Genomic DNA, 27425 nt, shown 5'->3' with positions numbered 1-27425 from the left:
GTTCCGATTTGCTGTGAAACAACGAGGAAAATCGGACGTTCGTTCGCCCGATTTTCCTATAGTGTGTACCCCACTTAAATGAATAGTATGTAATAATGAATAAATAATGAACCCCTAACCCTTAACAATAAATACATACATAATAATAATAATAAATAACTAAACATCCTAACCCTAACACAAAATAAATAAATGCATAATTATATAATAAATGATTATTATTTTTATTATAATTAATAAAATAAATGTCATGAAAACAGAAAGGTTTTATTTAATAAAGTAATTAGTGTGTTGATGAGGAAGGGGGAACTAGGAAATAGAAAATAGAAGCATAATATACAGCTTTGATCACTCTTCAAACTATCCAAAAACATTAGTGTTGCTAGAGATAAGACCCCCATTGGTGCCTCGAATATCGGTTTATGCTTTCTAAAATTCAAACCATTGGTGGCCCTGCAGAAACTTTTTGGCCAGTGACTGCATCCTACCAGATGCATTCAATATTTGGCAGTGCCAACAACCATAGATGGCATGGTTACCTGATTACTTGAAGATTCCTTCTTCCACATTTTTTAGCGTACATTGAGGAATTAACAAATATTCACTTTGTCTCTTGTGGGCTGAACAGCCAAAATTCGAGCCATCTTTGCCGGGCCATACACTTTATTTAGAAACAGACAGATGCAAATTGTTCTTTAATTAACACCACTCATTTTATCCCATTGTAATGATTTGTCTCTTCACAGGTGGAAACAATTGGTGATGCTTATATGGTGGCATCAGGTCTTCCCAAGAGGAACGGAAACAGGCATGCGGCAGCGATCGCCAGCATGTCACTAGATATCCTGAGTTCTGTGGGCACCTTCCAGATGAGGCACATGCCTGACGTACCGGTCAGGATAAGGATAGGTCTGCACACAGGTATCCAAATTACCACTCTGTTTTCCAGTACAGTTTTATGGTTGTGGTCAGCAAGCATTCCTTAGAATAGTAGTACGGCCCCTGACATCATCAAAGGGCCACACATAATGTTCAATATATATGAGGTGTTTGGTAAATGGTATCAGAAAGCAAACAAAACAGAACATACAAACAAATTACCTTTAACCTTCCTAGCGGTATTCCCGAGTGTGGCTCGGGGTTAAATTTCAGTGCCAAAAGCGGTAACCCCGATCGCTGGATCCTGGTAGAGAGGGTACTTACCTTGTCCCCAGGATCCAGCGATGTATCCTGGCGGTGTGCAGCGGCGGATCTTCCTCCCGATGCTCTGTGTGCCCCCGACTTCCGTCTCCTGCGACGTGACGCTCACAGGAGGGTGGAACCGGCGGCAAATTCAAACAGTAAAACACACCAAACACACTGATACATAGCAAAATAAAATAAATTCAGATTAGTTTGCCCCCCACTGCCCTTTCCTGCAGTTTTACTGTACTTTTTATGTATATATATATATATATATATATATATATATATATATATACATACATACACACACACACATATATATATAATGCGCGGCATTCCCTGCTAAACAGCTTCTGGGCATGCCCAGAAGCTGTGCAGGGATGCCGCGCCTGCACCGGAAGTGACGAGTGGGGCCGGTGCAGTGCATTGTGGGACTCCGACGTCACGGAAGAGGACACGAAGAGGGACACTGCGGCTTCAGCTGCCCACACCTGAGATGGCAGCGCTGGAGAAGAACTTTTCAAGGTAAGTATTTCTTCTTACAGGTTAGTGCGACCCGGGACAGTTCAGAGGCTATCCATTATGGAATGTACTAGCCCTGACTGTCCCGGGGGTATTTTTATCTAAATTTGACCCCCCGAGGCCGGAACTCCGCTTTAAGTGCTTATAGTCTTCACTGGAAGTTAACACGACAGGGTGACAACATAGAAGATCAATCAGGAGATAACAGCTGTACATTGTCACCCCATAACAGAACGTATCTGAACTGGGATCTTCATGGAAAGTTTTCTAGGTATTATTTTAGTTAAAGGTGTCAATTTAAAAATATTAAAAATTACTTTTGAAATGACATTAACATGATAAAAATTATATGAGATTTTATTTCATTTACTTTTCCCTTCTTCCAATGTGTAACATAGTGACAGTGTCTTGCTGTGCTTGGGTCTCAATGTACTTGGAGAAGGCCATATTTGCTCTTTACTGATGCAGCTTTATGGCTGCCTACTGATAATAACATTGTTTATATCTTAATATCACAATTGTATTTTTATTTTTTTCAAGGGCCATGTGTAGCTGGAGTTGTGGGCCTTACTATGCCTCGTTACTGTCTGTTTGGAGACACAGTGAATACGGCTTCACGAATGGAATCCACAGGATTGCGTAAGTCGTAATTATTATTATATAGGATTTATATAGCGCCGACAGTTTACGCAGCGCTTTACAACTTGAGGGTAGACAGTACAAATACAATACAATATAATACAGTAGGAATCAGAGGGCCCTGCTCTTGAATCGGAGGGTCAAGAGATACAAGAGTAAAATAAAAGTACAGTTGTTAGGTGGATGCCAGATAGGTTTCTTTGAAGAGATGTGTTTTCAGGGATTGTCTGAAAGTAGACAAAGTAGGAGATAGTCGGACAGATGGGGGTAGAGCATTCCAGAGGATGGGAGAAGCTCAGGAGAAGTCCTGGAGGCGAGCTTTGGAAGTGGTTACAAGGGAGCTAGAGAGCAGGAGGTCCTGGGAGGAACAAAGAGAACGAGTTGGTCAGTATTTTGATACCAGATTATTGATCTAGCTGGGCACCAAGTTATGGATGGCTTTGTAAGTCATGGTTAGTAACTTGAATTTAATTTGTTGGTTGAGTGGCAGCCAACGGAGGGATTGGCAAAGAGGAGTAGCAGACACAGAGCGGTTTCCAAGGTGGATGAGTCATGATGGACTGGGGAGATAATCTTTTTAAAGGTAAGCCAATGAGAAGGGAGTTGCAGTAATCAAGACGAGAGATGACCAGGGAGTGGATTATCCCACATCAGTGGCGTACCTAGAGCATTTGGCACCCGGGGCGGATCCTATATCTGGCCCCCCCCCCCAACTTTAAAATGTAAAAACACCCACAAAAAATTGTAATGTTTTCAAGAATATGTTTTGCACAAATTTCACAGACCCCCATCACAGTGCCCCTTGCAGTCTGCCCTCCGTCTCTCTAATCACAGCTCCCCCTTTTGCACTCTCTGCCTCCCCTGCACAGTCCAACCTTCAGCATAGATAGATAGCTAATATTAGCAATGTGTTTAAGTTTGAGTAAGAGATTGGAGACTTGCTAAAGGAGATATTCAGAGACTACAGACATGATACAGGAAATGGTCAGAGACTACAGACATGATACAGGAGATGGTCAGAGACTGCAGACATGATACAGGAGATGGTCAGAGACTGAGGACATGATACAGGAGATGGTCAGAGACTGAGGACATGATACAAGAGATGGTCAGAGACTGAAGACATGATAGAGGAGATGGTCAGAGACTGAGGACATGATACAGTAGATGGTCAGAGACTGCAGACGTGATACAGGAGATGGTCAGAGACAGCAGACATGATACAAGAGATGGTCAGAGACTGCAGACATGATACAAGAGATGGTCAGAGACTGCAGACATGATACAGTAGATGGTCAGAGACTACAGACATGATACAGTAGATGGTCAGAGACTACAGACATGATACAGGAGATGCTCAGAGACTGAGACATGATAGAAGATAGAAGAGCACTAGGGGGGCCGGAGAGCACAGACGAAGCAGAGAGCACTGGAGGAGCTGAAGGGCACGGTGGGGGGGGGGGGTGACTGGAGAGAATTAAGAGGGGGTTTGGAAAGCATTGTAGGGGGGTTGGAAGGTGCAGGGGGTGGAGAGCACTGGGGGGGACAGGGAGCACTTGGGAGGCGAGCAGGGAAAACCAGGGGGGTGGAGAGCACTGGGGGGACAGGGAGCACTTGGGGGGGTGGGCAAGGAAAATCAGGGGGGTGGAGAGCACTGGGGGGGACAGGGAGTACTTGGCGGGCGAGCAGGGAAAATCAGGGGTGTGGAGAGCACTGGGGGGGGGCAGAGAGCACTTGGGGGGTGGGCAGGGAAAATCAGGGGGGTGGAGAGCATTGGGGGGACAGGGAGCACTTGGGGGGCGGGCAGGGAAAATCAGGGGGGTGGATAGCACTGGGGGGGGGGCAGGGAGCACTTGGGGGGTGGGCAGGGAAAATCAGGGGGGTGGAGAGCATTGGGGGGACAGGGAGCACTTGGGGGGGCGGGCAGGGAAAATCAGGGGGGTGGAGAGCACTGGGGGGGGGGCAGGGAGCACTTGGGGGGTGGACAGGGAAAATCAGGCGGGTGGAGAGCATTGGGGGGACAGGGAGAACTTGGGGGGCGGGCAGGGAAAATCAGGGGGGTGGAGAGCACTGGGGGGGCAGGGAGCACTTGGGGGGTGGGCAGGGAAAATCAGGGGGGTGGAGAGCACTGGAGGGGGACAGGGAGCACTTGGGGGGCGGGAAGGGAAAACCAGGGGGGTGGAGAGCACTGGGGGGGCAGGGAGCATTAGGGGGGCAGGCAGGGAAAACCAGCAGGGTGGAGAGCACTGAGGGGGGATTAGGAGCACTGGAGGGGGCCAGCAAAAGGAGTTGTATAGGAGGGGGATGGGGCAGCTGAATATAGATGAATTGATCTTTCCCTATTCTTCCTGCAGGAGGGAGAGGAGGAGAATCAGTTATTCAGCAGGCAGCTGCAGGAAGAATAGAGAAAGATTAATTCCTCTATATGCAGCAGCCCCATCCCCCTCCTATCCAGCACACACACTTGGGCAATGGGCACTCACCTTCTTCCCACCGAGGCTCCGCCCCCTTATTCCCGCCACGGCTCCACCCCCCGCTAGCAGCACGGACTGAAAGAGCTCCCACTGCAGCTGCCTTCACACTGCGGGATCTGTCTGAACACACCGGGCAGGACACGGCTGACACCTCCCAGTGAGTGGCACCCGGGGCGGGCCGCCCCCCCCCATTGGTACGCCACTGTCCCACATAATGATTATCCCACATAATTATACATGTAGAGATACTATACATTGGCAGCTCTAACTGATATGGCTTTGTTGACCACCAGAAAGTCATTGATCAACCTTCAGAGCTGACATTGGGAACACATGGTTTTGTTCATAAACAAAGGATTATAGTTACATTTAGGCTCCTTTCACACGGGGCGGAATTCGTCCAAGCCAACCCACCTGAGCAGATGCCAGGTCCGTGTACGCTCCGCTATGCAGAGTGGACACAGACACGGACACAGCCTGTCTGGACTGCATGTCCATTTCTATCTGATTGTCATCCGATCTGATCTGCTGGACGGGTGGCATATATCCCAATATGTATGTTTTTAGCGCCACCCCATAGAGAACAATGGGTGGTGAAAAACGGACAGGTGGACCCGATCAATCCACTGGTGTGAAAGGGGTCTTGGGGTTAGGGCTTGCTGATCTGTACTAATCAAAGGAGGCACATTGCAAGGTCATTAAAAACCATTTGATCTCTATGTGCCCTGATCCCACCATAAAGTGCGTTGATGTGCATTGAGTAAAAATGCCAGGGGCGTAACTACAGGGGTTGCAGGGGTTGCAATCGCAACCGGGCCCCATGCTCAAGGGGGCCCATGTGGCTCCCCTGTACACCTGAATAGGAGGGGCGGTGGGGGCAGCATGTAGAGAAATCACTGTCCTCCTTTTTCCTTCTGTAGCTGCAGGAGGAAAATGGAGGAGATTGGTTCCTCTGTACGCTGCCCTTTGTACACTTCTCCTATCCAGTATACTTGTGTTCTGCTGTCTCTGGTGTCTCTGGGCCCCTGTGTGCTCCCCTGGTCCCCCCCCCTTCAGAATTCTTCCTTCCCTCACCGTAATAAAGGGCCCCGCAACTAGAGTAAAGGGCGCCAGGGGTCCAGGGGGCCCTTCATGGTTTCTTGCACCGGGGCCCTGAAGGTTCTAGTTACGCCTCTGAAAAATGCAGATATGCTGTGTATTAAAGGTTATCAAGGCCATGCAACTTTATGTCAATCAATAAAAATATTTCATAAATGTGAATATAATTGTGAAAGCAATTTAAGAATTGATACCCATGATCAAAATATCAACTAATTAATATGAATGTCACAACATATTTCAATAAAGTAGAACTTCACTCTTCCAATCAACATTGATTATTTTTAATCCTTATGCTGCTAGCATTAGTAAATAGATGGGAAAGTATATCATATTTACTTGTTTTAAACTTTTTTTTTCTACATTTCTTCAGTTACTTCCTGGTTTCCTGCCTAGGCAAATGATGTCATACATCCCAGGAGTCTTCAGGAGGGGAGGAGGGGTTTTCACAGCTCAGCACACTGTCCTGAGTGCATACTTGAGCTAAGGGCAGGAAGTAAATGCTACATGAATTATTTGCCCTTACTCAAGATGACCACGGCCAGAAATGCTAGGGGGTGATTTTCAAAGTGACTTCTCACCAAAATAAAGCATGGAGACATGGATGGATGGGGGAGTTTGCTTTGAATAATAAAAATGAATTAGATAATATTTTTAGTTTGTGGTGCTCAGATGCTGTCAACAAATACAACAAATAAATAAATAAGCCCCGGTTCACACTTATGCGATGCGGGAAGGCTGCGAATCCGCAGCCTGTTCCCGCATCGCACACGCACCCCCGGCAGTTCACACTGCCATATGCGATACGCTGGGGGTGTCAATGTAATCTTAACGACACCCCAGTTTGATCGCATATCGCAGTGCGATCGTGCAGTTCGCACAGGATCGGATCGCACAAGTGTGAACCGCTGTGCGATCCGATCCTGATGCGGCTTCCAAAAAGGGTCCCTGTGCGTGTTTGGTGCGGCTGCGGTGCAAATTTAGCCATACAAACTGTATGGCTAAACTCGCACCGCACAGCCGATCGCATGTAATGTCGGAGCAGTGCGCTCCGACATTACATGCGAACCCCGCACATGCACAAGTGTGAACCGGGGCTTAAGGTGCAAAATTCATATTATACGTAAATAAAGTCCATAATCGAGGTGCCTTCAAAGTGCTCAGTGCTCAAATAGATAGCGAAAGTGCTTCAGTGCTAAAGTGCTGCAGATAAGGAGGCCTCTTACTAGACAGGAATGATCTTGAATTACAGAGAACAGAAGCGCTTTATATCTGTAGCAGGTTTTCCAGGCGTTGGGCCTGATGTGGGTCTGCCATTGTTACCGGTTACCTCTCCAGCCCATGTGAGCTGCAACCCTGGGTGTGAGAAATGAGACATTGACAACTCTGGCATCTTTGTTTTGTTGTTTTATTGGAGTTAAGGGGATGGGAGAAGGGAATGAGTGGGATACTCCTTTAGGCTCAACTAAGTACAACATGGGACTTTCTCAGAAAATGTCTTTTAACGCTGTCTTGACGCCGGCCAACACTGGCCAACGCTCACTGACGCTTAGAACACACTGTAGCTTCAAAAAAGTGATGGAACCTCGACGTTTAGTCCAGAAGTCCCAGGACTGTAGAATCTTGAAATGCTAACACTTCAATGTCACTGGTTACTCCCCTCCGACCTTGCACTGGCTTGAGGTAGATTGTTGTGAATACCTGTATGGCTGCAACTCTCAACTGATGCACTACACACTGTACACTGACTCTTCTGGGCCCAAACTGCAGGTGCCCCCTTTAACTCTTCAGGGTCCCCTGACTAGGTACCCGCTCTGTCACTTCAGGGTCCTCAACCTAGGTACCCCCTTTCCTCAGCTAGCTGACACTGGATCCCAGAACCTCTCCGTGGTCCCCTCTGACTCTAGGCAGACCCCCAGGGGCAATCCTCAGTACTCACGACCTGTGTAGGTTTTCCTGGGACTGGACCCCTTTAGCTCTCCACTGGTTCTCCGCACACCGGCTCCCCTCAGCTCAACTCAGCACTCTCTGGATTCTCAGGCAGCACCCCGAGACATCCGCTCCCTCAAACAGGAGGAGAAACAGCCGTTCTCTCCCTCCTGGGACTCTGCTCCCGCCAAAGACGCTGAGTCACACACTTCCCCCAAACTTATACCCACTCCCAGAATCATTTGCAGCAAAATCTGCCTTCTGGGGTAGTTACAAGCCTGAATGTATCCCTGATTGGGTTTCCTCCACTGCCCTATGAAAAACCTCTCACAGACCCAGTGGGGAGACTCCCCTCTCAGCAGACACACCTGGAAGCCATGACACCCTGACCAAAAAGAAATCACAACCCTGCTGTTAGGCAGACAAGGCCCACTATACATTTACCTAGCACCTACTTGTAGGGTGCTACATATCCAAACTAACGGCTGACACCCTCATCATCAAACCTTCCAATGACAGACTGTGACCCTATCGGTAAGATAAAGCAGGGATGTCCCCACACCTGAGATACTCGTCTCAGCCTCTAACCAAAATCAGCTCTCTCCACCATAATATATTTAAATATGAAAGGGGAGAAACCTTGTAAAAATCCTTTTTTAATGATTAAAATTGCACTTACAAATATTTGAAATATTCAGGCAATTAATCAAACAAACAGCAACGGCCACAGGACCTTCCAGTTCTGCTGTGCGTGATGACATCACAGCTCTAGCTCCGTCCGATGCGTTTCTCTGTAAAAGATGTCCTCTGGGATTGGAGACTTCACAGGAGTATTCATATTTATGAAATCTTTTTATTGATTGATATCATTTTTTGACATTCAATTCACTTCGCCTGCTTGATATTTAAAAGGACAGCCCACTTTTTTTTATTGAGAGTAAAGGGTAAAAAGCCCTCTTATCTGTACAAATTCCAAAGTCCACAATATTTATCCAGTATGCAATATGTGCGATTATTTTTTGTGACATGCCCTTCTTTTATCCCCTCACAGCTTACAGAATTCACGTCAACCAAAGCACAGTGGCCACACTTCGCACTCTACCCGAAAACTATAGAATAGAATCTAGAGGAAAAACAGAATTAAAGGTAACTTCAACCATTAAAGTACTTTTAGCCCTTCACATTTTGAAAAACTTAGACCATTCCTCATCCAGTTTTCCCTGAAAGCCCCTTCATAGCTCAGGTTGCCACAATTAAAAAAGATTGGCTTTTTTATTTTATTTTTTCCAATTGATAACATTGCTGTATGTTTTAGCATTACCTATATGCAATGGCCAGGTGTCCACAACCTTTGGCCATATAATGTGCTATGGTTGACCTGACAAATTTATTGAAGGGCAAGTGTATTGCCATCATTTCTTCTATTACAAATTATTCAAGGGACTGCTTGGATGTTCTATTGTGTATACACAGGGCCTTTTTCAGCAGGAACACGGGGGAACATACCTCCACCACTGAATATATGTAATGGGATGCTGGAGAGTCTATTGATGCTGGCTACTGGTGGATCTATTTCGCTGGTGGGGGTTCTAAGTTGCGGGGAAATGAACAATGGTCTATTGTGGCTGGGAGGAATCTCCTGTCGAGGTCTACTGTTGCTGGCAGCTGGAGGGTCTATTGATGTTGGCTGCTGGAAGATCTGTCGTTGCTAGCTGCAGGAGATTTATTTTATTGCTTTTCCTATTATCATTAACAAATTAAGTACAGCTTACTTAGCACCACAGACAGATACTTGGTTCTGTATTCTCTAAAAGGGTCAGTCCTGGGAGGTGGGTAGGGGGTGGAACCAAGAGACAGGGCTCAGAGGTGGGTAGGGGGTCGAACAGAGGGACAGTGCTCGGAGGTGGGTAGGGTTTGGAACCAAGGGACAGTGCTAAGAGGTAGGTAGGATGTGGAACTAAGGGACAGTGCTCAGAGCTGGGTAGAGGGTGGAACCGAGGGACAGTGATAAGAGGTGGGTAGAGGGTGGAACAGAGAGACAGTGCTCAGAGTTGGGTGGGGGAGGAGAAACCAAGGGACAATGCTCAGAGGTAGATAGGGGGTGGAACTAAGTGACAGTGCTCAGAGGTGGGAAGAGTGTGGAACCAAGGGATAGTGCTAAGAGGTGGATGGGGGTGGAACCAAGGGACAGTGATCAGAGATGGGAAGGGGGTGGAACCAAGGGACAGTGCTCAGAGATGGGTAGGGAGTGGTATCAAGGGACAATGCTCAGAGGTGGGTAGGGGGTGGAACCAAGGGACAGTGATCAGAGGTGGTTAGAGTGTGGAACTAAGGGACTGTGCTCAGAGGTGGGAAGGGGGTGGAACCAGAGGGCATTGCTTAGAGGTTGGTGTGGAGTGGTACCAAGGGACAGTTCTCAGAGGTGGGTAGAGGGTGGAACCAAGGGACAGTGATCAGAGGTGGGTAGACTGTGGAACCAAGGGATAGTGCTCAGAGGTGGGTGGGGACCAAGTGACAGTGCTCAGAGATGGGTAGAGTGTGGAACCAAGGGATAGTGATAAGAGGTCGGTGGGGGTGGAACCAAGAGACAGTGCTCAGAGGTGGGTAGGGGGTGGAACCAAGGGACAGTGCTCAGAGGTAGATAGGGGGTGGAACTAAGTGACAGTGCTCAGAGGTGGGAAGAGTGTGGAACCAAGGGATAGTGCTAAGAGGTGGATGGGGGTGGAACCAAGGGACAGTGATCAGAGATGGGAAGGGGGTGGAACCAAGGGACAGTGCTCAGAGATGGGTAGGGAGTGGTATCAAGGGACAATGCTCAGAGGTGGGTAGGGGGTGGAACCAAGGGACAGTGATCAGAGGTGGTTAGAGTGTGGAACTAAGGGACTGTGCTCAGAGGTGGGAAGGGGGTGGAACCAGAGGGCATTGCTTAGAGGTTGGTGTGGAGTGGTACCAAGGGACAGTTCTCAGAGGTGGGTAGAGGGTGGAACCAAGGGACAGTGATCAGAGGTGGGTAGACTGTGGAACCAAGGGATAGTGCTCAGAGGTGGGTGGGGACCAAGTGACAGTGCTCAGAGATGGGTAGAGTGTGGAACCAAGGGATAGTGATAAGAGGTCGGTGGGGGTGGAACCAAGAGACAGTGCTCAGAGGTGGGTAGGGGGTGGAACCAAGGGACAGTGCTCAGAGGTGGGTAGGGGGTGGAACCAAGGGACAGTGCTCAGAGATGGGTATGGGGTGGAACCAAGGGACAGTGTTCAGATTCTCAAAATGTGTATCAGGCTGAATATATGTAGAAAACTACAGAATAAAAGACCCATAAGTGTTTCTAGAAAAAATGTTTATTGAAATTTTACATGTATATATTTTGATCCTTTATAGTAAAGTGTGATATACAGCATTTTGAATTGTGCTGCCTGATTTTGTCAGACTATATTCTGTAAATGCATCTCAACCCATTGAAGGAACTTGCCTGTACCATTGTGGGACAGAGTGGGAGGGTTTTTTCTTCCCTTGCTTAACATGAACTAAAAATGTTATTCTTATTTAGGGAAAAGGTATAGAAGAAACCTTTTGGCTAGTTGGAAAAGATGGATTTAACAAACCTTTACCAAAGCCTCCAGATATAAAGCCAGGGTAGGTATTTCACCATATTAACAACATGATCATAGAAGCCAGCATGCATGTCGCGTACAGCCAGTCATAGGCAAGGTTCTATTTTATTCTTTGAAGTTCACATGTATCTGTTTTATTTGGTATGATGGTGTGATTACCCATAAAAGAAGAACATAGGTAGCAAAACAATTTTCATCAAGTAGAATAATTTTGGTAATTTTATAATGTTTAGGATTTTTGCTGACCTTTTTTTGCTTGAAAGTAGGCATAAAATGTATTTTCTTAGTGGAAATGCACTCCTTGATCTCCCACTCCAGTGCTCTAGGCTCCCATAGATTATTATCAGGCACACCCCTCATCACCAGTGTCCTCCCACAGACCTCTAGTGTTAAGGAAAAGAGGGGGATGCCTGACAAGGTCAATAAGGCCCCTTTCACACGGGCTTTCTGATCAGGTCCGCCTGTCAGTTTTTCAGGGGGACCTGATCGGACACTCCATGTACCCCTATGGAGCAGCGAATGTCAGCAGTGACATGGGTGCTGACACCCGCCACTCTCTGATCTTATCCTGTCCGTGAAATCCAGATGGATGGTAACCCTATATTCCATCCGTCTAGAGGATGGGATCGGATGGGATCAGATGAAAACGGACAGGCAGTCCGTTTTCATCTAATCTCCCCATAGAGGAGAGCGGGACTCTGACAGGTCTGTCTCTGCAGAGTGAGCGGAGACGGACCTGTCACCCGCCTGCTCAGCGGGGATCGGCGGATTGATCTCCGCTCAGCAAAAAAGCCCGTGTGAAAGGACCCTAAGGCTCCATTTACACTTGTACAACTCCAAAGTTGCACTGAATTTGGAGCGCAATTTGGGTGCAACTTTGACCCAACTTTGGATGGGTGCAACTTGGATACGACTTTGGCTTTGATCAGTGATAATGGACAACTGTTGCACCCAAGTTGCGTTGTATAACATTTAGGTATTACTTTAATGCAACTTTTTAAAGATAACATTGAAGTCTTTGGCCCTCCAGTTGTATGAAAGTCAGAACGAAGTAGTGTATAAACTACTTTGAAGTTGCAGCAACTTCAAAGTCTCACTTGGGACTGCAAAGTCGCACGACAAGTTGTACCCAATGATTTTCAATGAGTACCGTTCATATCTGTTCGACTTCAATTCGCAGGGACTTCAAAGTAGTCCCTGCACTACTATGGTCCAACTTTGACGCAACATGAGGTCCATAGACCTCAAGATTACATAGGCATTGCTTCAAGTCCAGTCAAAGCTGCGTCAAAATCACGTCAAAGTCGTGGCAAAATCACAGCAAGAAATCATGGTAAAATCATGTGACTTTCAGGTCGCACAAGTTTGAAAGGGGCCTAAGTTGCGCATATATGAATGGTTATCATTGGAAAACATGGGAAACGACTTGTCAAGCAACTTTGTTGTCAAAAGTTGCATGACAAGTTGCACAAGTGTGAATGGAGCCTCGTACACACGATCAGATTATCGAACAATCTGTCGTCCGTTTTTTGTGACATGCTAGTCTGATGTGGAAAGTGAAGAGGTTATTTTCATACGAATTTTCCCGTACGACAGAATTCTACTTCAGAAGTGATGTCATGTGTTGGATTGCTTTGTAGGTGTTCTTTCGTCTCTGAGCATGCCTAGTCTTGCTCTTAAGATTTTTTTCCGTCAAAATCTGTACTAATGAGACGAAAATCGGACGTTGTTTTGACGGACGACAAAAATTATATAACCTGCACATCAGGATTTTTTCGGCCGAAAAGTCGGAGTCGGCTGACGAAAGCACCATACTAACAATCCGAAAATCGGCACATTAGTCGTCGGATGAATTTTCCCTACAGATTTTCTTATCGTGTGTACGGGCCTTTAGATTACAAAGTACACTGGGATGTGTGGTCAGACTCTTGTGCCTTTTGGACTGTGCGGTTATATTTAGATACGCTTTGCAAACTGCTATAACTGGAAAGTGCAGGTAAAACTTTAAAAAAATGTGGTTGTTTGTACGTATGACTGAATGTCTATTTCTGTCACTTCAATTGGGCTTTGATATAGGCTACTTCCATTGCAGTGTACAAATCGTCTCTGAATCAGTCTGAAAAGCTCAATTCTATTCAAAACTTTTTTTTTTTTTTTTTATTGTTTTGGATAGACTTGGGAAGAGAATACATTGCTGTCTGTGTCCCCCGTTGAGGATATTTCACCTAATTTCCTGTTTCTGTGACGGCGGGGCATCAGGGATGGGCTTTTGCTGAGACAGGGACACAGGTAGTAATAATAGCTAGACAGAGGTTCTAACCCGTTCAGGTGTTCCCATACTGTCCACACTAGAAGGATTTCCCATCACTTCCTCTCCTAACATGAATAATAACCTAACAGAGTTTCTCAGTCCAAAAGTAAATCAAACATGTTTGCTTGAGCTGAGCTTGGAGGGTTGTTTCTCTACTTTGTAAGCCAAACTGCAGTGTGTGTGTTCTGATCTCCCTTCTGTTCAGGCCTATTTCAGAAAAGGAGTGGTTCCTTAACCACTTGCCTACTGGGAACTTTCACCCCCTCCCTGCCCAGACCAATTTTCAGCTTTCAGCTGTCACACTTTGAATGACAATTGCGCAGTCATGCAATGTATGAAATTTTTATCATTTTTTTTTCACACAAATTGGGCTTTCTTTTGGTGGTATGTAATCACCACTGGGTTTTTTATTTTTTGCTAAACAAATGAAAAAAAGACTGAAAATGTTGAAAAAAGAACCAAATATTTTTTATAGTTGATAGGGCTGCACTGATGGGCACCAATAGGCTGCCCTGATGGGCAATGATGAGACGACACTGATGGCTACTGATAGGTGACACTGATAGTCACTGATAGGTGGCACTGATGGGCACTGATGAGGAGACAATACTGAGGCTGAACTAATAGGTGGCACTGATAGGTGGCACTAATAAGGAGCACTGAAGGGCACTGAAAGGTGGCACTGATATGCGTCACTTATGGGCTCTGATAGGTGGCACTGATGGGCACTGATACAAAGTCCCGCCTCCTATGCTAGTGGCTTAATGCAGGGACGTTTGATGTCTATCATAGGAGCCGGTCCAGGAGGCGGGACTTCAGATGACAGTGACCGCCGGGTAAGTGGGACATCGCCACTCTGTGCAATCCAGTGGATCCCCTCTCCCCGCGCTGATGGACACTGATCAGGCTGCATTGATGGGCACTGGTGAAGTTGCATTGATGGGCACTGGTGAGGCTGCATTGATGGGCACTGGTGAGGCTGCATTGATGTACACTGGTGAGGCTGCATAATTGGCACTTGTGAGGCTGCATTGATGGGCACTGGTGAGACTGCATTGATGGGCACTGGTGAGGCTGCATTCATGGGCACTGGTGAGTTTGCATTGATGTACACTGGTGAGGCTGCATAATGGGCACTTGTGAGGCTGCATAATGGGCACTTGTGAGGCTGCATTGATGGGCATTGGTGAGGCTGCATTGATGGGCACTGGTGAGGCTGCATTGATGGGCATTGGTGAGGCTGCATTGATGGGCACTGGTGAGAATGCATTGATGGGCACTGGTGAGACTGCATACATGGGCACTGGTGAGGCTGCATTCATGGGCATTGGTGAGGCTGCATTCATGGGAACTGGTTAGGCTGCATTTGATAAATAAAAAAAAGTTCTCAGCCGAAAGACGCGTTGCTGTAGAGACACATTAAGGTCTCCCGAGATTCTCATTTCAAAGCATTCACCATATAGAGAGGATCCTTTAGGAGAATAAACTGGATACCCATATATCGCGGAGATCTTACAAGCCTACATAGACCTCTGCTTGCCATACGGTAATAGAGGACAACATCACCTGGTGAGTGTGAATTTTCTGCCATTTCTCCAACACAGAGGGTGTCACCATCACTACCAACCATGAAATATCGCACTTTGCACTTTTGGAAGAGTGTATTCACTTAAAGGAGCCAGCACACAGATATAGTTGGACCTTTGGACTTAATTTGCACAGTCTTTTGCACTTTGTTTTTATGGATTTTTATATCAATTTTTCTGGTTTGCTTTACTTAGACTGAGCACTTTATTATCATTATTGATAGATTGAGTCTATTTAACTTGCATTGATAAACTAATTATTGTTTTTTTTTTTTTTTTTTAACTTGTGTTGTTATCCGAATATATGATCGCGGTTAGTTTACATACATCTTAAAAACCCTTAGTGGCTTGAAGCAACAGCATTTCTGATTTAATTTGGTTGAATATTAAATTTCCTTTGGCGCGGGTGTAATTTGTAATCCTGCAAACCTGCCCCCCCCCCCCAAGATGTATTACCATTATGTGTCAGCAAAAATCCCCCCACAAAAACACTGAGCACTAATCTGCAAGCTGACCTCCAAATATGATTTCTCCCTCCTCCCTGTACTAATCCACCCCCTGCTGATATCCCCCTTCTCAGCACAAATCTTTGCCACCAATCTCCAAAATGTGACCCCCCCCCCCCCCCAAAAAAAAAAGAATTCAGTCCTCCAAGCTCCAATCCTCTACCCCTAAAGTTTCCCATCTTAGTACACGTCTTTTCCTCCCCACTTTAATTCCCCCCCCCAGCACAAATTTCCCCCAAATCCCCCTCCTAGCACAAGTCTTCTTCCCTTCCTATCCTACCTCCCAACACAAATCCCCCCTAAATCACTACTCTTTCCCCTTTCCAACAAAATCTCTTTCCCCCTAAACTCCTTGTGGCGTCACCCCCCCCCCCCCCCCCCCGAGAAAGAGAGAGAGAGGGTTTGACAAAGAGAGACAGAGGGGGAGGGTTTTAAAGAGAGAGACACAGGGGGAGGGTTTGACAGAGAGAGACAGAGAGAGAGGGGGGAGGGTGACAGAGAGAGAGAAAGGGAGGAGGGGTGACAGAGAGAGAAGGAGTGATAGAGAGAGAGAGGGGGGGGGGTGACATTGAGAGAGAGGGGTGACAGAGAGAGAGAGGGGGATGACAAAGAGAGAGAAGGAGTGACAGAGAGAGAGAGGGGGTGACAGAGAGAGAGAAGGAGTGACAGAGAGAGAGAGAGAGAGAGAGAGAGATGGGGGTGACATTGAGAGAGAGAGGGGAGACAGAGAGAGAGAGGGGTGACAGAGAGAGATAGAGGGGTGACAGAGAGAGAGAAGGAGTGACAGAGAGAGAGAGAGAGGGGGTGACAGAGAGAGAGGAGGAGTGACATAGAGAGAGGTGGGTGACAGAGAGAGAGAGAAGGAGTGACAGAGAGAGAGGGGGGTGACAGAGAGAGAGAGAGAGAGAGAGGGGGTGACAGAGAGAGAGAAGAATTGACAGAGAGAGAGAGAGAGGGGGGTGACATTGAGAGAGAGGGGTGACAGAGAGAGAGAGGGGGGTGACAGAGAGAGAGAAGGAGTGAGAGAGATAGGGGGTGACAGAGAGAGAGGAGTGACAGAGAGAGAGAGATGGAGGTGACATTGAGAGAGAGGGGTGACAGAGAGAGAGAGAGAGGGGGGGTGACAGAGAGAGAGGGGGGGTGACAGAGAGAGAGGAGGAGTGACAGAGAGAGAGGAGGAGTGACAGAGAGAGAGAGGGGGTGACAGAGAGAGAGAGAGGGGGTGACAGAGAGAGAGAAGGAGTGACAGAGAGAGAGTGGGGTGACAGAGAGAGAGAGAGGGGGGGTGACATTGAGAGAAAGGGGTGACAGAGAGAGAGAGAGGGGGTGACAGAGAGAGAGAGAGAGGGGGTGACAGAGAGAGAGGAGGAGTGACAGAGAGAGAGGGGATGACAGAGAGAGAGGAGTGACAGAGAGAGAGAGGGGGGTGACAGAGTGAGAGAAGGAGTGACAGACAGAGAGAGGGGGGTGACAGAGAGAGAGAGAAGGGGTGACAGACAGAGAGAGAGGGGGTGACAGAGAGAGAGAGAATAGGTGACACAGAGAGAGAAAGACAAGAAGAAGGGCTTACCCCTGCTGCCCCCCAAATTCCCCTTTCCAACAAAATCTCTTCCCCCCCCCTAAACTCCTTGTGGCGTCACCCCTCCCCCCCTTTAAAACCCAGAGAGAGAGAGAGAAGGGGTGACAGAGAGAGAGAGAAGAGATGACACAGAGAGAGAAAGACAAGAAGAAGAAGCACAGGAACATGCCTGCCCCTTCCAGCTGCCACCTGGAATGAACAAAGGGCTCCGGGATTGAAGCCGCACACTGCCTGGGGATGCCAGGGGCGCAGGCTGAGCGGAGGGTGCAACAATCACCACTAACACTGACAACTTTTTTGCGCCCCCTCAGGCTGTGCCCCTGGCGAGCGCCGGTCTGGCCAACCCCTTTGTTACACCCCTGGGTGCTACAGCTGCAAGAGAGGTCCGAGGGCCACATGAAATTGCCTAGGGGGGCCGTATTTGGCCCGCGGGCCTTGTGTTTGACACCTGTGAACTAGTGAACTAGATGGACTTTGTGTCTTTTTTCAAGAAGACTAACTATATGGCAGCTGGGGGGGTTAAAAGTAGGGGCTGAGCCGCCTGTCTGAATACCAACATTACGGCCTGACAGGTCTGTGCACATGCTGCAGCTGCGATGCTTCACCACCACATTTTCAACTTGGGCGGCACCACCTGTCAAACTCGCCCCATTGTGATCAATGGAGCCGCACCCCAAAGCGAGTCAAACAATTGGCTCACAGTTGCGCCGCTTCCCCACAATGTAAATTTGCCTTTGGCAATAAAAAGAATAAGGTAAAAAAAAAAAACAGACATCAGGAGGTAGCAGGATGGCTTTTCAGAAGGCGGAAAGCATTGAAGCCAGTGTTAAATAAGATTTTTTGGCTTTACATACGCTTTAAAATTTTGATGTAAAAACGATCATAATATAAAATAAGGAACCCATCTAAAACAAGCTATTTCGGCTTGGTCCGCTGTATATAGTAACAAAAACAACAACAACAAAAAACGCACAAGTCTGTTTTATGCTTTTGCTATATTTTTACAAACTTATTTGTGTTGCTGAAAAAAAATTGAAATTCATGATCCCGCACCTATAAATGTGATTATACATAATAGCGTTATGGCTTCTTCCCCCCGCTGTTTGCTTTGCATATAAAGCACCGTCTTTAGTAAATGTATGCCTAACTTATATGTTGTCATAAAAACGTGCCGCAGATGTTGATTAATGTCTGCGTCTTCAAGGCTCTGCTTTTATGGGGCGCCATAAATTGTCTTTAATAGGGTAATATCTCAGCACAATGAAAACCGCTTGCAGCGTTCTAAACTTGATAATTGGAACTGAAAAGATGTGAAGGGGAAAAAAAGAAAATATAAAAGCAGACAAAATAAATCCAGCGACCAGCATAATAAGAGAAACCGTTCGGTAAACCAGGGAATTTGAAGAACTGCAAGACATGTAAATAATAAACATTGGACTGTTGCAGTCAGAATAATACAGAAGGGTGAACTGCCCCTGAATATTGATGATTAAATTGCGGTAAAACTTGTGATGTGGTTATCATTACATTGCAAAGAGTTAGAAAGAGAGAGGGTTAAGTCATGATTATTAAAGCCCATTAACCACTTGTAAAAATCAGCATTTCTTTGCTAGAAAATTACTTAGAACCCCCAAACATTTTATATATATATATATATATATTTTTTTTTTTTTTTTCTTTAAGCAGAGGCCCTGCCAGTGGTGTATTTAGGTTTTGTGCTGCCCTAGGCCTGAATAAACTTTTGCACCCCCTAATTTAAATATGACCCACCCCTTCCTGTAAAGGCCACACCTCTTCCTGTTTATGACCCGTCCTGTCATCTGTAATCCACAGTCTATCAGTGCCCATCAGTGTAGCCTCATCAGTTTCCATAAAATTCAGCCTCATTAGTGCCCATTAGTGAAGCCCTATCAGTGCCCATCTGTGCAGCCTCATTACTGCCCATTAGTGCAGCCTCATCAGTGCAGCATATCAGTGCTGTCTCATCAGTGGCCATCAGTACAACCCCATCAGTGGCCACCAGTGTAGCATATCAGTACCCATTAGTGCAGCCTATCAGTGCATCATATTAGTGCCCATCAGTGGTGCCTTATCAGTTCAGCCCTATCAGTGCAGCTTATCTGTGCCGCCACATCAGTGGCGATCAGTGCCGCCTCATCAGTGACCATCAGTGCCGCCTCATCAGTGGCCATCAGTGCAGACTATCAGTGCCCATCAGGGCAGCATATCAGTGCAGCCCCATCAGTGAAGCTTATCAGCGCTGCCTCGTGCCCATCTGTGAAGCCTCATCAGTGCTCGTCAGTGCAGCATATCAGTGCTGCCTTATCAGTGAAGTCTCATTAGTGTCCATCAATGCAGTTTATCAGTACCCACCATTGCTGCCTCATCAGTGATCATCAGAGCAGCATATTAGTGCCCATCAGTGCAGCCTATTAGCACCCATCAGTGCAGCATATCAGTGCAGCCCCATCAGTGCAGCTTATCAGTGCCACCTCATCAGTGACCATCAGTGCAGCCTTATCAGTGCCCATTAGTACAGCCTTATGTCACTGGATTAATATGATTACTCTCTTTTAAGAAATTTGGACTTGTGTTTGCTGCCACTGATTGTAATCATAGGATTATTTAACTTATTGGTATAATGAATAGGAAGTCAAGAGTCATTATACAAATAAGGGAAATAATCAGTGGCAGCAAACACAAGTCCAAATATCTTATAAGATTGGAGTAATCTTACTAACCCAGTGACATATTGCGATAGCACATATGAGGTGAGCATGTCCGAAATATTATTGTAATCATATACAATTAAAAGTCTTAATTGTAAATGATGTAATTCAGTATGCTCACTCAAGAAAAAGGCTGTTTAAAGAAATGAATTATTGACATGATGTCTGCCATACCTGGGGGCGGAGGAAGGTAGGCGGAGCATTAGGCTGCAGTGCCACAACTATTAGCATTGGCGGCCCACGGGCCAGTTGTATCAAGTGTGGTCAGTGGCCTGTGGTCTGTCCGAATGTCCTCACCGGCCGGTATTATACCAGGAGGTAGCAGTGTGACAGCTTTATGGGGGTGCCAGACTGATTTGCCTCCTGGACCCTGCCCTCCGGCCCAATTCGCCCCATAAGACTGGCACTATACTAAAAGTGTAGCACAAGCTGGTTGGGACCCTTTTCGTGCAGGAGGCGAGTCGGGGGGAGGCTGTTTTTTTTTTTTTTTTTGCGTGCCGGGTGCAGCTTTTTTTGCTGCCTCCCTAGGCCTGGGCCTTGTTGGCCTAGGCCAAGATACAGCACTGGGCCCTGGGGAATAAAATGGTGGTTGTTGCAATATTTTATGTCACATGATATCTGTGCACAGGGCTGCTGATAGGGGGGGGGGCACCAGCCCTCTTGTAGGGGTACCCAAGCACACAGGGAGGGGGATTAGTAATGGACAACAAATACAGAAATCTTCCTCCAGCAGCTGAAAGCTGATTTCTCTCCCTGATACAAGATCTGATCTGCTGAGAAAGATACAGTTGTCCCTCACTAATCCCCCCTCCCTGTGCGCCCCCCCCCCCTCTCCCAGCACTGGCTCTAATGTTATCTCTGCTCCTGAGTTATCCCTGTATCTTTGTTTCTCTCCCTCTGTCTCTCTGATCCCAGAGCTCCAACTGCCCAGCCTGTATATTTGTTCATTTTATCTTCATTTTTATTTATTAGCTCAGTTTTTTCTTTTAGATTTAGCAGGGATTTTGTGAGTTATGTTGTATGTGTCTCTGCTAATAATTATTTTATTGTAATTTTAGATAAATATATCTTAAATATTTTCTTGTGGGGGCCCTGTAAGGTAGTCTGTACGGGGCCCCGCGATTTCTATCAGCAGCCCCTGTGCAGCCATTTCTAAAATGCTAATTTTTAGGGAAAAATACACTCTAATCGCATGCCGACTGCCCCACGCAAATATACTGTGGCAGGGCAGCCTGGCTGCACAAAATCATGTAGATACAGCGGGATGCCATTAAAGTTCATGTGGGTGTAAAGGCAGGTGTCCCAATACTTTTGACAATACTTCCTCGATGCCCACCAATCAAGGAGGCAGCATGGCATGCTTTGTATGATACACCTTAGTCCACAGCCCCTGGGTTGAAAGGGTTGATTGGTTGTGCTCAGCCTCCTCCAGCCAGATATTTTCAGTCCTCCCCCATCTATAGGCAAAACAATTTTAATCTTTGTTTTAGATAAAATTACATTAGAACCCCTGCGATGCTCCTATTAGTGTATGTGCCTGCTTGCACTACAGTAATATAAAATGAGGTTGCAGGGAGAATGGCTATCAGGATTGTCACTGCTTATTCCCAAGCCTGTAGCTTGTCAATCAGCCCCTGGCCACACCTAGTCCTTCCCACTGTTTTCTGGAGTGACAGCACTGTCTCCGTTATTGAAACCCTCCCACTGTGATCTGCAGTGCCTGGGAGGGGGAGCGTGTGAGACACAAATGAAGAAGGATTTGGTTCGGTCAGGGAAGGTAAAGAAAGTTTTTTTGTTTGCTTTATAAGCCTTGTGGATCTCATAACTGGATTTGGTACTTGCTCAGGCTGTTATGCAGGAGCTTTTATTTGTAGTTTAACCACTTAAGCCTCAAGCCTATTTCTGACACTTTTTGTTTACAAGTTAAAATCAGTATTTTTTCCTAGAAAACTACTTAGAACCCCCAAACATATATATATTTTTTAGAAAAGACTCTGGAGAATAAAATGGCAGTCATTGCAATATTTTTTGTCACCCGGTATTTGCGCAGCGATCTTTAAAACGCCATTTTTTTGGAAAAATTACGAAAAATCATATTTCACTGCATTTAAGAAAAACTAAATAGTAAAGTTAGCCCATTTTTTTGTATATTGTGAAATATGATGTCACGCCGAGTAAATAGATACCCAACATGTTACAGTTTAAAATTGCGCACACCCGTGGAATGGCGACAAACTACGGTCAATAGAAATCTCAATAGGCGACGCTTTAAACATTTTTAACGGTTACCAGTTTAGAGTTAGAGTGTAGCTCTTCTTTTTAAATTATTGCTCACGCTCTGGCGATCGCGGCGATGCCTCACATGTGTGGTTTAAAAGGCGATTTCATTTGCGGCTCGACTTCCATATACGTTTTCTTTCGTGCGCGAGCTCACGGCGACGGGGGCGGCTAAAATATTTTTTTCCCCTATTTATTTTATTTTTTTAACTTTATCACAGGTGTTTTAAAAAAAAAAATCTGATCACTTTTATTGCTGTCACAAGCAATGTAAACATCCCTTGTGACAGAAATATGCAGTGACAGGTACTCTTTATGGAGGGATCGAGGGTCTAAAAGACCCAAAACCCCTTCACTACGCTTCCATGTATTCAAAACGCTGAAAACTGCATTTTTGATTACACTAGTTTTTTTAATCTGCCGCCTTTTGCAGCAGAGTAACCCGGATGTGACGTCATGGACGCCGCCTCCGGGTTACGTCATTGGAGACCCGATTGAAGCCGCTTCCGGCTTTGATCGGGACTCCATCCAGCCGGCGGATGTGCTGGCTGGATGCTCGGGTCTCCCGGTGGGACGGGAGACCCGGGCAAAGCCGCGGAAGGCGGCGGGAGGGGGGGGGCGTCCCATCATGCTCGCCAGGGTAACGATCGAGCGGCTCCTGAGCCGCATCGGTCATTACCACCGGAAAGCCGACCGCTGGCTCTAAACAAACTAGTGCATCATCCCGGTATAACCCCGCAAAGTCAGCCGACGTACAGGTACGTCACTTTGCAGTAAGTGGTTAATGACAGCAATTCTATTACTGTATATGCAGTATGACTGCATTACAGTAATAAATATAGAGTGTAATTTGGATTTAAATCATACTGGGATAAATTATATTACGTATTGTGATGTATGCTATCACAGAACTAGAAAATTGTATACTCCCCTTCCTGCAATTTTACTTTCCTGGTGAATCTTCATGGCGGCATACAGTGGCTGTGGCTTCGCCCCATTGTATGCTGCCATGATGTGCCAGGAAATTATTGTTTCTCATGGAGAGGCCCTTTTCAAAATATTATCAGCATCAAACAAAATTAAAGGAAAAAACTTTGGACAAAGTTTGTAGCAGATGGATTGGGCTCACCATAGCATTCTACTTCTACTGCTTTCATTATCATTATAATACAGGATTTATGTAGTGCCAATTTATATAGTGCTGATTTATATCGTGCCAACAGTTTGCACAGTGCTTTACATCATGAGTACAGTTAGAATGCAATTCAATACATGAGGAATCGGAAGTCTCTGCTTGTTAGAGCTTACAATCTAAGAAGGAGGGTCAAGTGATAAAAAAGGTAATAATTGTGGGGGATTAGCTAATGGAGAAAATAAAAGTACAATTGTTAGGTGGGGGAAGGATTGGCTTCTCTGAAGAGATGGGCTTTTAGGGGTCGCCTAAAAGTGGACAGAGTAGGAGATAGTCAAGAAGATTGGGGTAGGAATTTCCAGAGGATGGGGAGGCTCAGGAGAATTCCTGGAGGCAGACATGGGAGGAGGTGACAAGGGAACTAGAGAGCAGAAATCTTGGGAGGAACAAAGAGAACGATTTGTTTGATATTTTGAGACTAGGCTAGTGATGAAGCTGGGGCCCAAGTTGTGGATGGCTTTGTAAGCTGTTGTTAGTATTTTGAATTTAATTTGTTGAGTGAGCGGACGCCAGGGGAGGAATTAGCAGAGAGGGGCAGCAGACACTTTGGTTGGTAAGATGGATTAGTCTGACAGCAGCATTCATGATAGACTGAAATGGCAATAGCCTATGAAAAGTTAAGCTAATGAGCAGAGAGTTGCAGTAGTCAAGGCAAGAGATGACCAGGGAGGGAATTAGAAGCTTTGTGGTGTCATTGGTCCGGAAGGAGCATGTTTTGGAGATGTTGCAGAGGTTGAGGCGGCGAGTTTTGGACATGGATTGAATGTGGGGCGACCGGATAGTTCAGAGTCCAGTATAATGCCTAGCACCCTTGCATTAAGTGAGAGGTTGATATTTGTGCCAGCAATCTTGACAAAGAAGTCAGGGGAAGGGGCACAGGGGGAAGAAATATTATGAACTTGGTTTTGGATAGATGGAGTTTCAGGAAGTGGTGTGACATCTAGACTGGCTATCAATTAACTCAGGGTGGAGGTGTAGATTGAGAATAGGAGAGGTCCATGAAAAGAACCATGGGGAACCCCCCTGAAAGAGAAAGAAAGAGGAGAGGAGGAAGTAAAGTTGTAAGTGATGCTGAAGGTGCGGTGGGATAGGTAGGATTCCTACCGTAGGAAGAGAACCAGCAAAGAGTACAGTCATGAAGACCAATGGAGTGAAGATTTATGAGGTGGAGGGGGTGGTTCACTGTGTCAAAGGGAACAGAAAGGTCCAGGCGTAGGAGTACAGAATAGTGTCCATTGATTTTAGGCATTAGTAGATTGTTTGTGAGTTTTAGGAGAGCAGTTTTAGTGGAAGTGTGGAGGGCACAATCCAGACTGAAGGGGATCGTGGAGGTTATTTTCAGGGAGGTGGTGACTCAGTTAGTTGTAGACCAAACATTCAAGGAATTTGGAGGTAAAGGGGAGCAAGGAGATTAGGTGAAGGTTGTTAAGATTGGTGGGGTCCAATGAGGGCTTTTTTAGTATGGGGGTGACTAGAGCATCTTTTAGAGAGTTGGGGAAGATGCCAGAAGAGATGGAGAGAACGAAGATGTGAGTTAGAGAGCGTAGGATAGAGCCAGAGGCATGGTTTAAGGAATTTCAGAAACTATAAATATAGGAGCAATGAGCAGCTCCTGTTGAATCTGTGAGATAAAACAGATCAATATCTACTGTGTATCTTAAGTCAAAACCATTTTATAGCATTTGTTTTGATAGAGGATGGAAGGGTTTAAACCCCCAACTTATTTATGTTTCTGTCTGTGCTCCCTCTTGGGAAATTCTTCCTCTCTGTCTTAGGTGACCATTGTTACAGATAAAAACAATTCTTATAATTTTGTTTTGGATAGAGGATGGAAGGGCAGAAAACATTGCAAATCAAACCTTGTCAATACCTAAATTCTATAAAAGGATTCAGCTCCACCACAAGTACATGTGTAGCGGTAGGAAGGATAAACCTTATATAGATAAGTCCTGCTGCTATATTGAAAAAAACCCTCATATAAGGATTATTAGAACCTTAATAAATGTATTATGAGGGTGGCCTTCTAGACTAATGAACATACAATATAAAGAGGAAGAAAACTCAAGAGATTAATCACAGAGTGCCAAATATGTAAAATATTTACTTTATTTAGAAAAAACAAACATAATGAATATAAAATTTACTCCCCCATTCAAGAATAGATCTCTCAAGTAAGGGCACATAGGGTAATATATGTATATGTAGCTCTGCCCCCTAGGGGACTGCTGAGAATTACACTTTCTGGATTCCCCTGGGTTACCCTTAGAAACTGATAGCAGACAAACAGCATCGAAAGTCCTTGGCTCAGTCAATAATCAATCCAGGGGATGTTGGTTTTTGTGTTTTTATTTAGAACTGGGATAGGAGAAGGGATGAGTGGGACACTCCAACTATGAGCCATGCACAATCTTGAGGACAACTAGCTTTAGAGTGCGGCAAGGCCACTGCTGCACCTTGCCACTGAAGTGAAGATAGTTTAAAAGGTTCCAGTTTTAGTTTTTCTCCTCAGGGTTTAAACTTGGCACCCCCTTTACTTTCACTGCCTGTGTGTGCTGACACTCATCCACTAACTCCATCCACCGGAGTGGTCCCCCTCCTGGGCAGACCCCTTGGCAAGCTTCCCTGTACTCACGGACACTGCCTCTCCAGAGTTGCTCTGCCGTCTACTCCACCAGGACCTCTGGCTTCAGCGACCGCCTGTGACCACAATCCACAGCAAACAGAAGGAGAGACAGCCGTCACCTTCCTTACGGGACCTGGCTTCCCGCCCAAAGACGCCCTGCAACATGTGCCCTTGGCTTTTTATAGCCTATCCCAGGATGCACCACTGTCTGTGCCATCCCCTGGGACAGCCACAAAAGCCTGTGTGTCACTGGCTGGGTTTCCTCCACTGTCCGACAGGCCTCCCTATTGGATACAGTGGGGACACTCCCTCAGCCCAGATGAATCACATCCTGGACACATGCAACAGGCCTGAGTAGAAATTCTGCTCCCTGACAAGCAGAAGAGAAACTTGGTTTTACCTGCCACTACCCTGATAAGCAGGCAGAGCAAATATACACTACCTACCTAGCACCTATCTAGGAGGGTGCTGCATCTATATATTAATCTATATATAGATGCAGCACATATATTAGGGATCGACCGAGTATCGGCAAAGCCGATATATCGAGGGCTGATATGCACTTTCCCTGATATATTGGGATCGGCCACCAAGGTGGCCGATTTTGGCAACATTTAGGAAAGTCCTTGTACTGGAGTGATGCCTGCAGCTAGAGGCATCACCCCAGTACCAGCGTCCATAGCCGACGGTCAGCTGTCTTGTAATGACAACCGATGCGGCCTGTTATTACAGGGAGCAGGAAGGGCCGCTCCCACTGCCTTCCACGGCTCGCCCGGGTCTCCCATCCCACCGGGAAACCTGGGCATCCAGCCTGCATGGCCGCCGAAGACCCTATCAAAGCCGCATTCAGCTCTGATCCGGTCTCCATGTAAAAACCCAGGAAATCATGTCATGATATCACTTCCGGGTACTGGCGCCAGATTAAAAAAAATTACAGTATTCAAAACAGCCAAACTTTTTTTGAATGCCTTTAAGTGCAGAGCAGATCCCTCCACAACAGTACCTGTCAAGTGATTAAAATAAAAAAAAGAAAACATTTTTTTAAATGTACGAAAATATCGGCCCATATCGGCCGATACCGATATGCAATGGCCAAAATATCGGTATCGGCAACGAAAAAACGATATCAGTTGATCACTTATATATACACATATATTACCCTATGT

The 27425-nt window shown here is 46.2% G+C and overlaps 1 protein-coding gene across 1 annotated transcript in view; it reads left to right on the top strand.

Moving 5' to 3' along the window:
- The window catches only part of LOC309546460 (retinal guanylyl cyclase 2-like), a 206004-nt gene that overhangs the window by 163401 nt on the left and 15178 nt on the right, over nt 1-27425 (top strand). The window contains exons 15-18 of the mRNA XM_082246169.1: nt 747-921; nt 2248-2346; nt 8899-8993; nt 11393-11478. Coding sequence (XP_082102295.1) covers nt 747-921; nt 2248-2346; nt 8899-8993; nt 11393-11478 — 455 coding nt within the window. The remainder of the gene's footprint in view (nt 1-746; nt 922-2247; nt 2347-8898; nt 8994-11392; nt 11479-27425) is intronic.

The sequence above is a fragment of the Pelophylax lessonae genome, assembly GCF_965119305.1.
Source record: "Pelophylax lessonae genome assembly, chromosome: 2".
NCBI lineage: Eukaryota > Metazoa > Chordata > Amphibia > Anura > Ranidae > Pelophylax > Pelophylax lessonae.
This window is presented reverse-complemented; position numbering and strand designations above follow the sequence as displayed.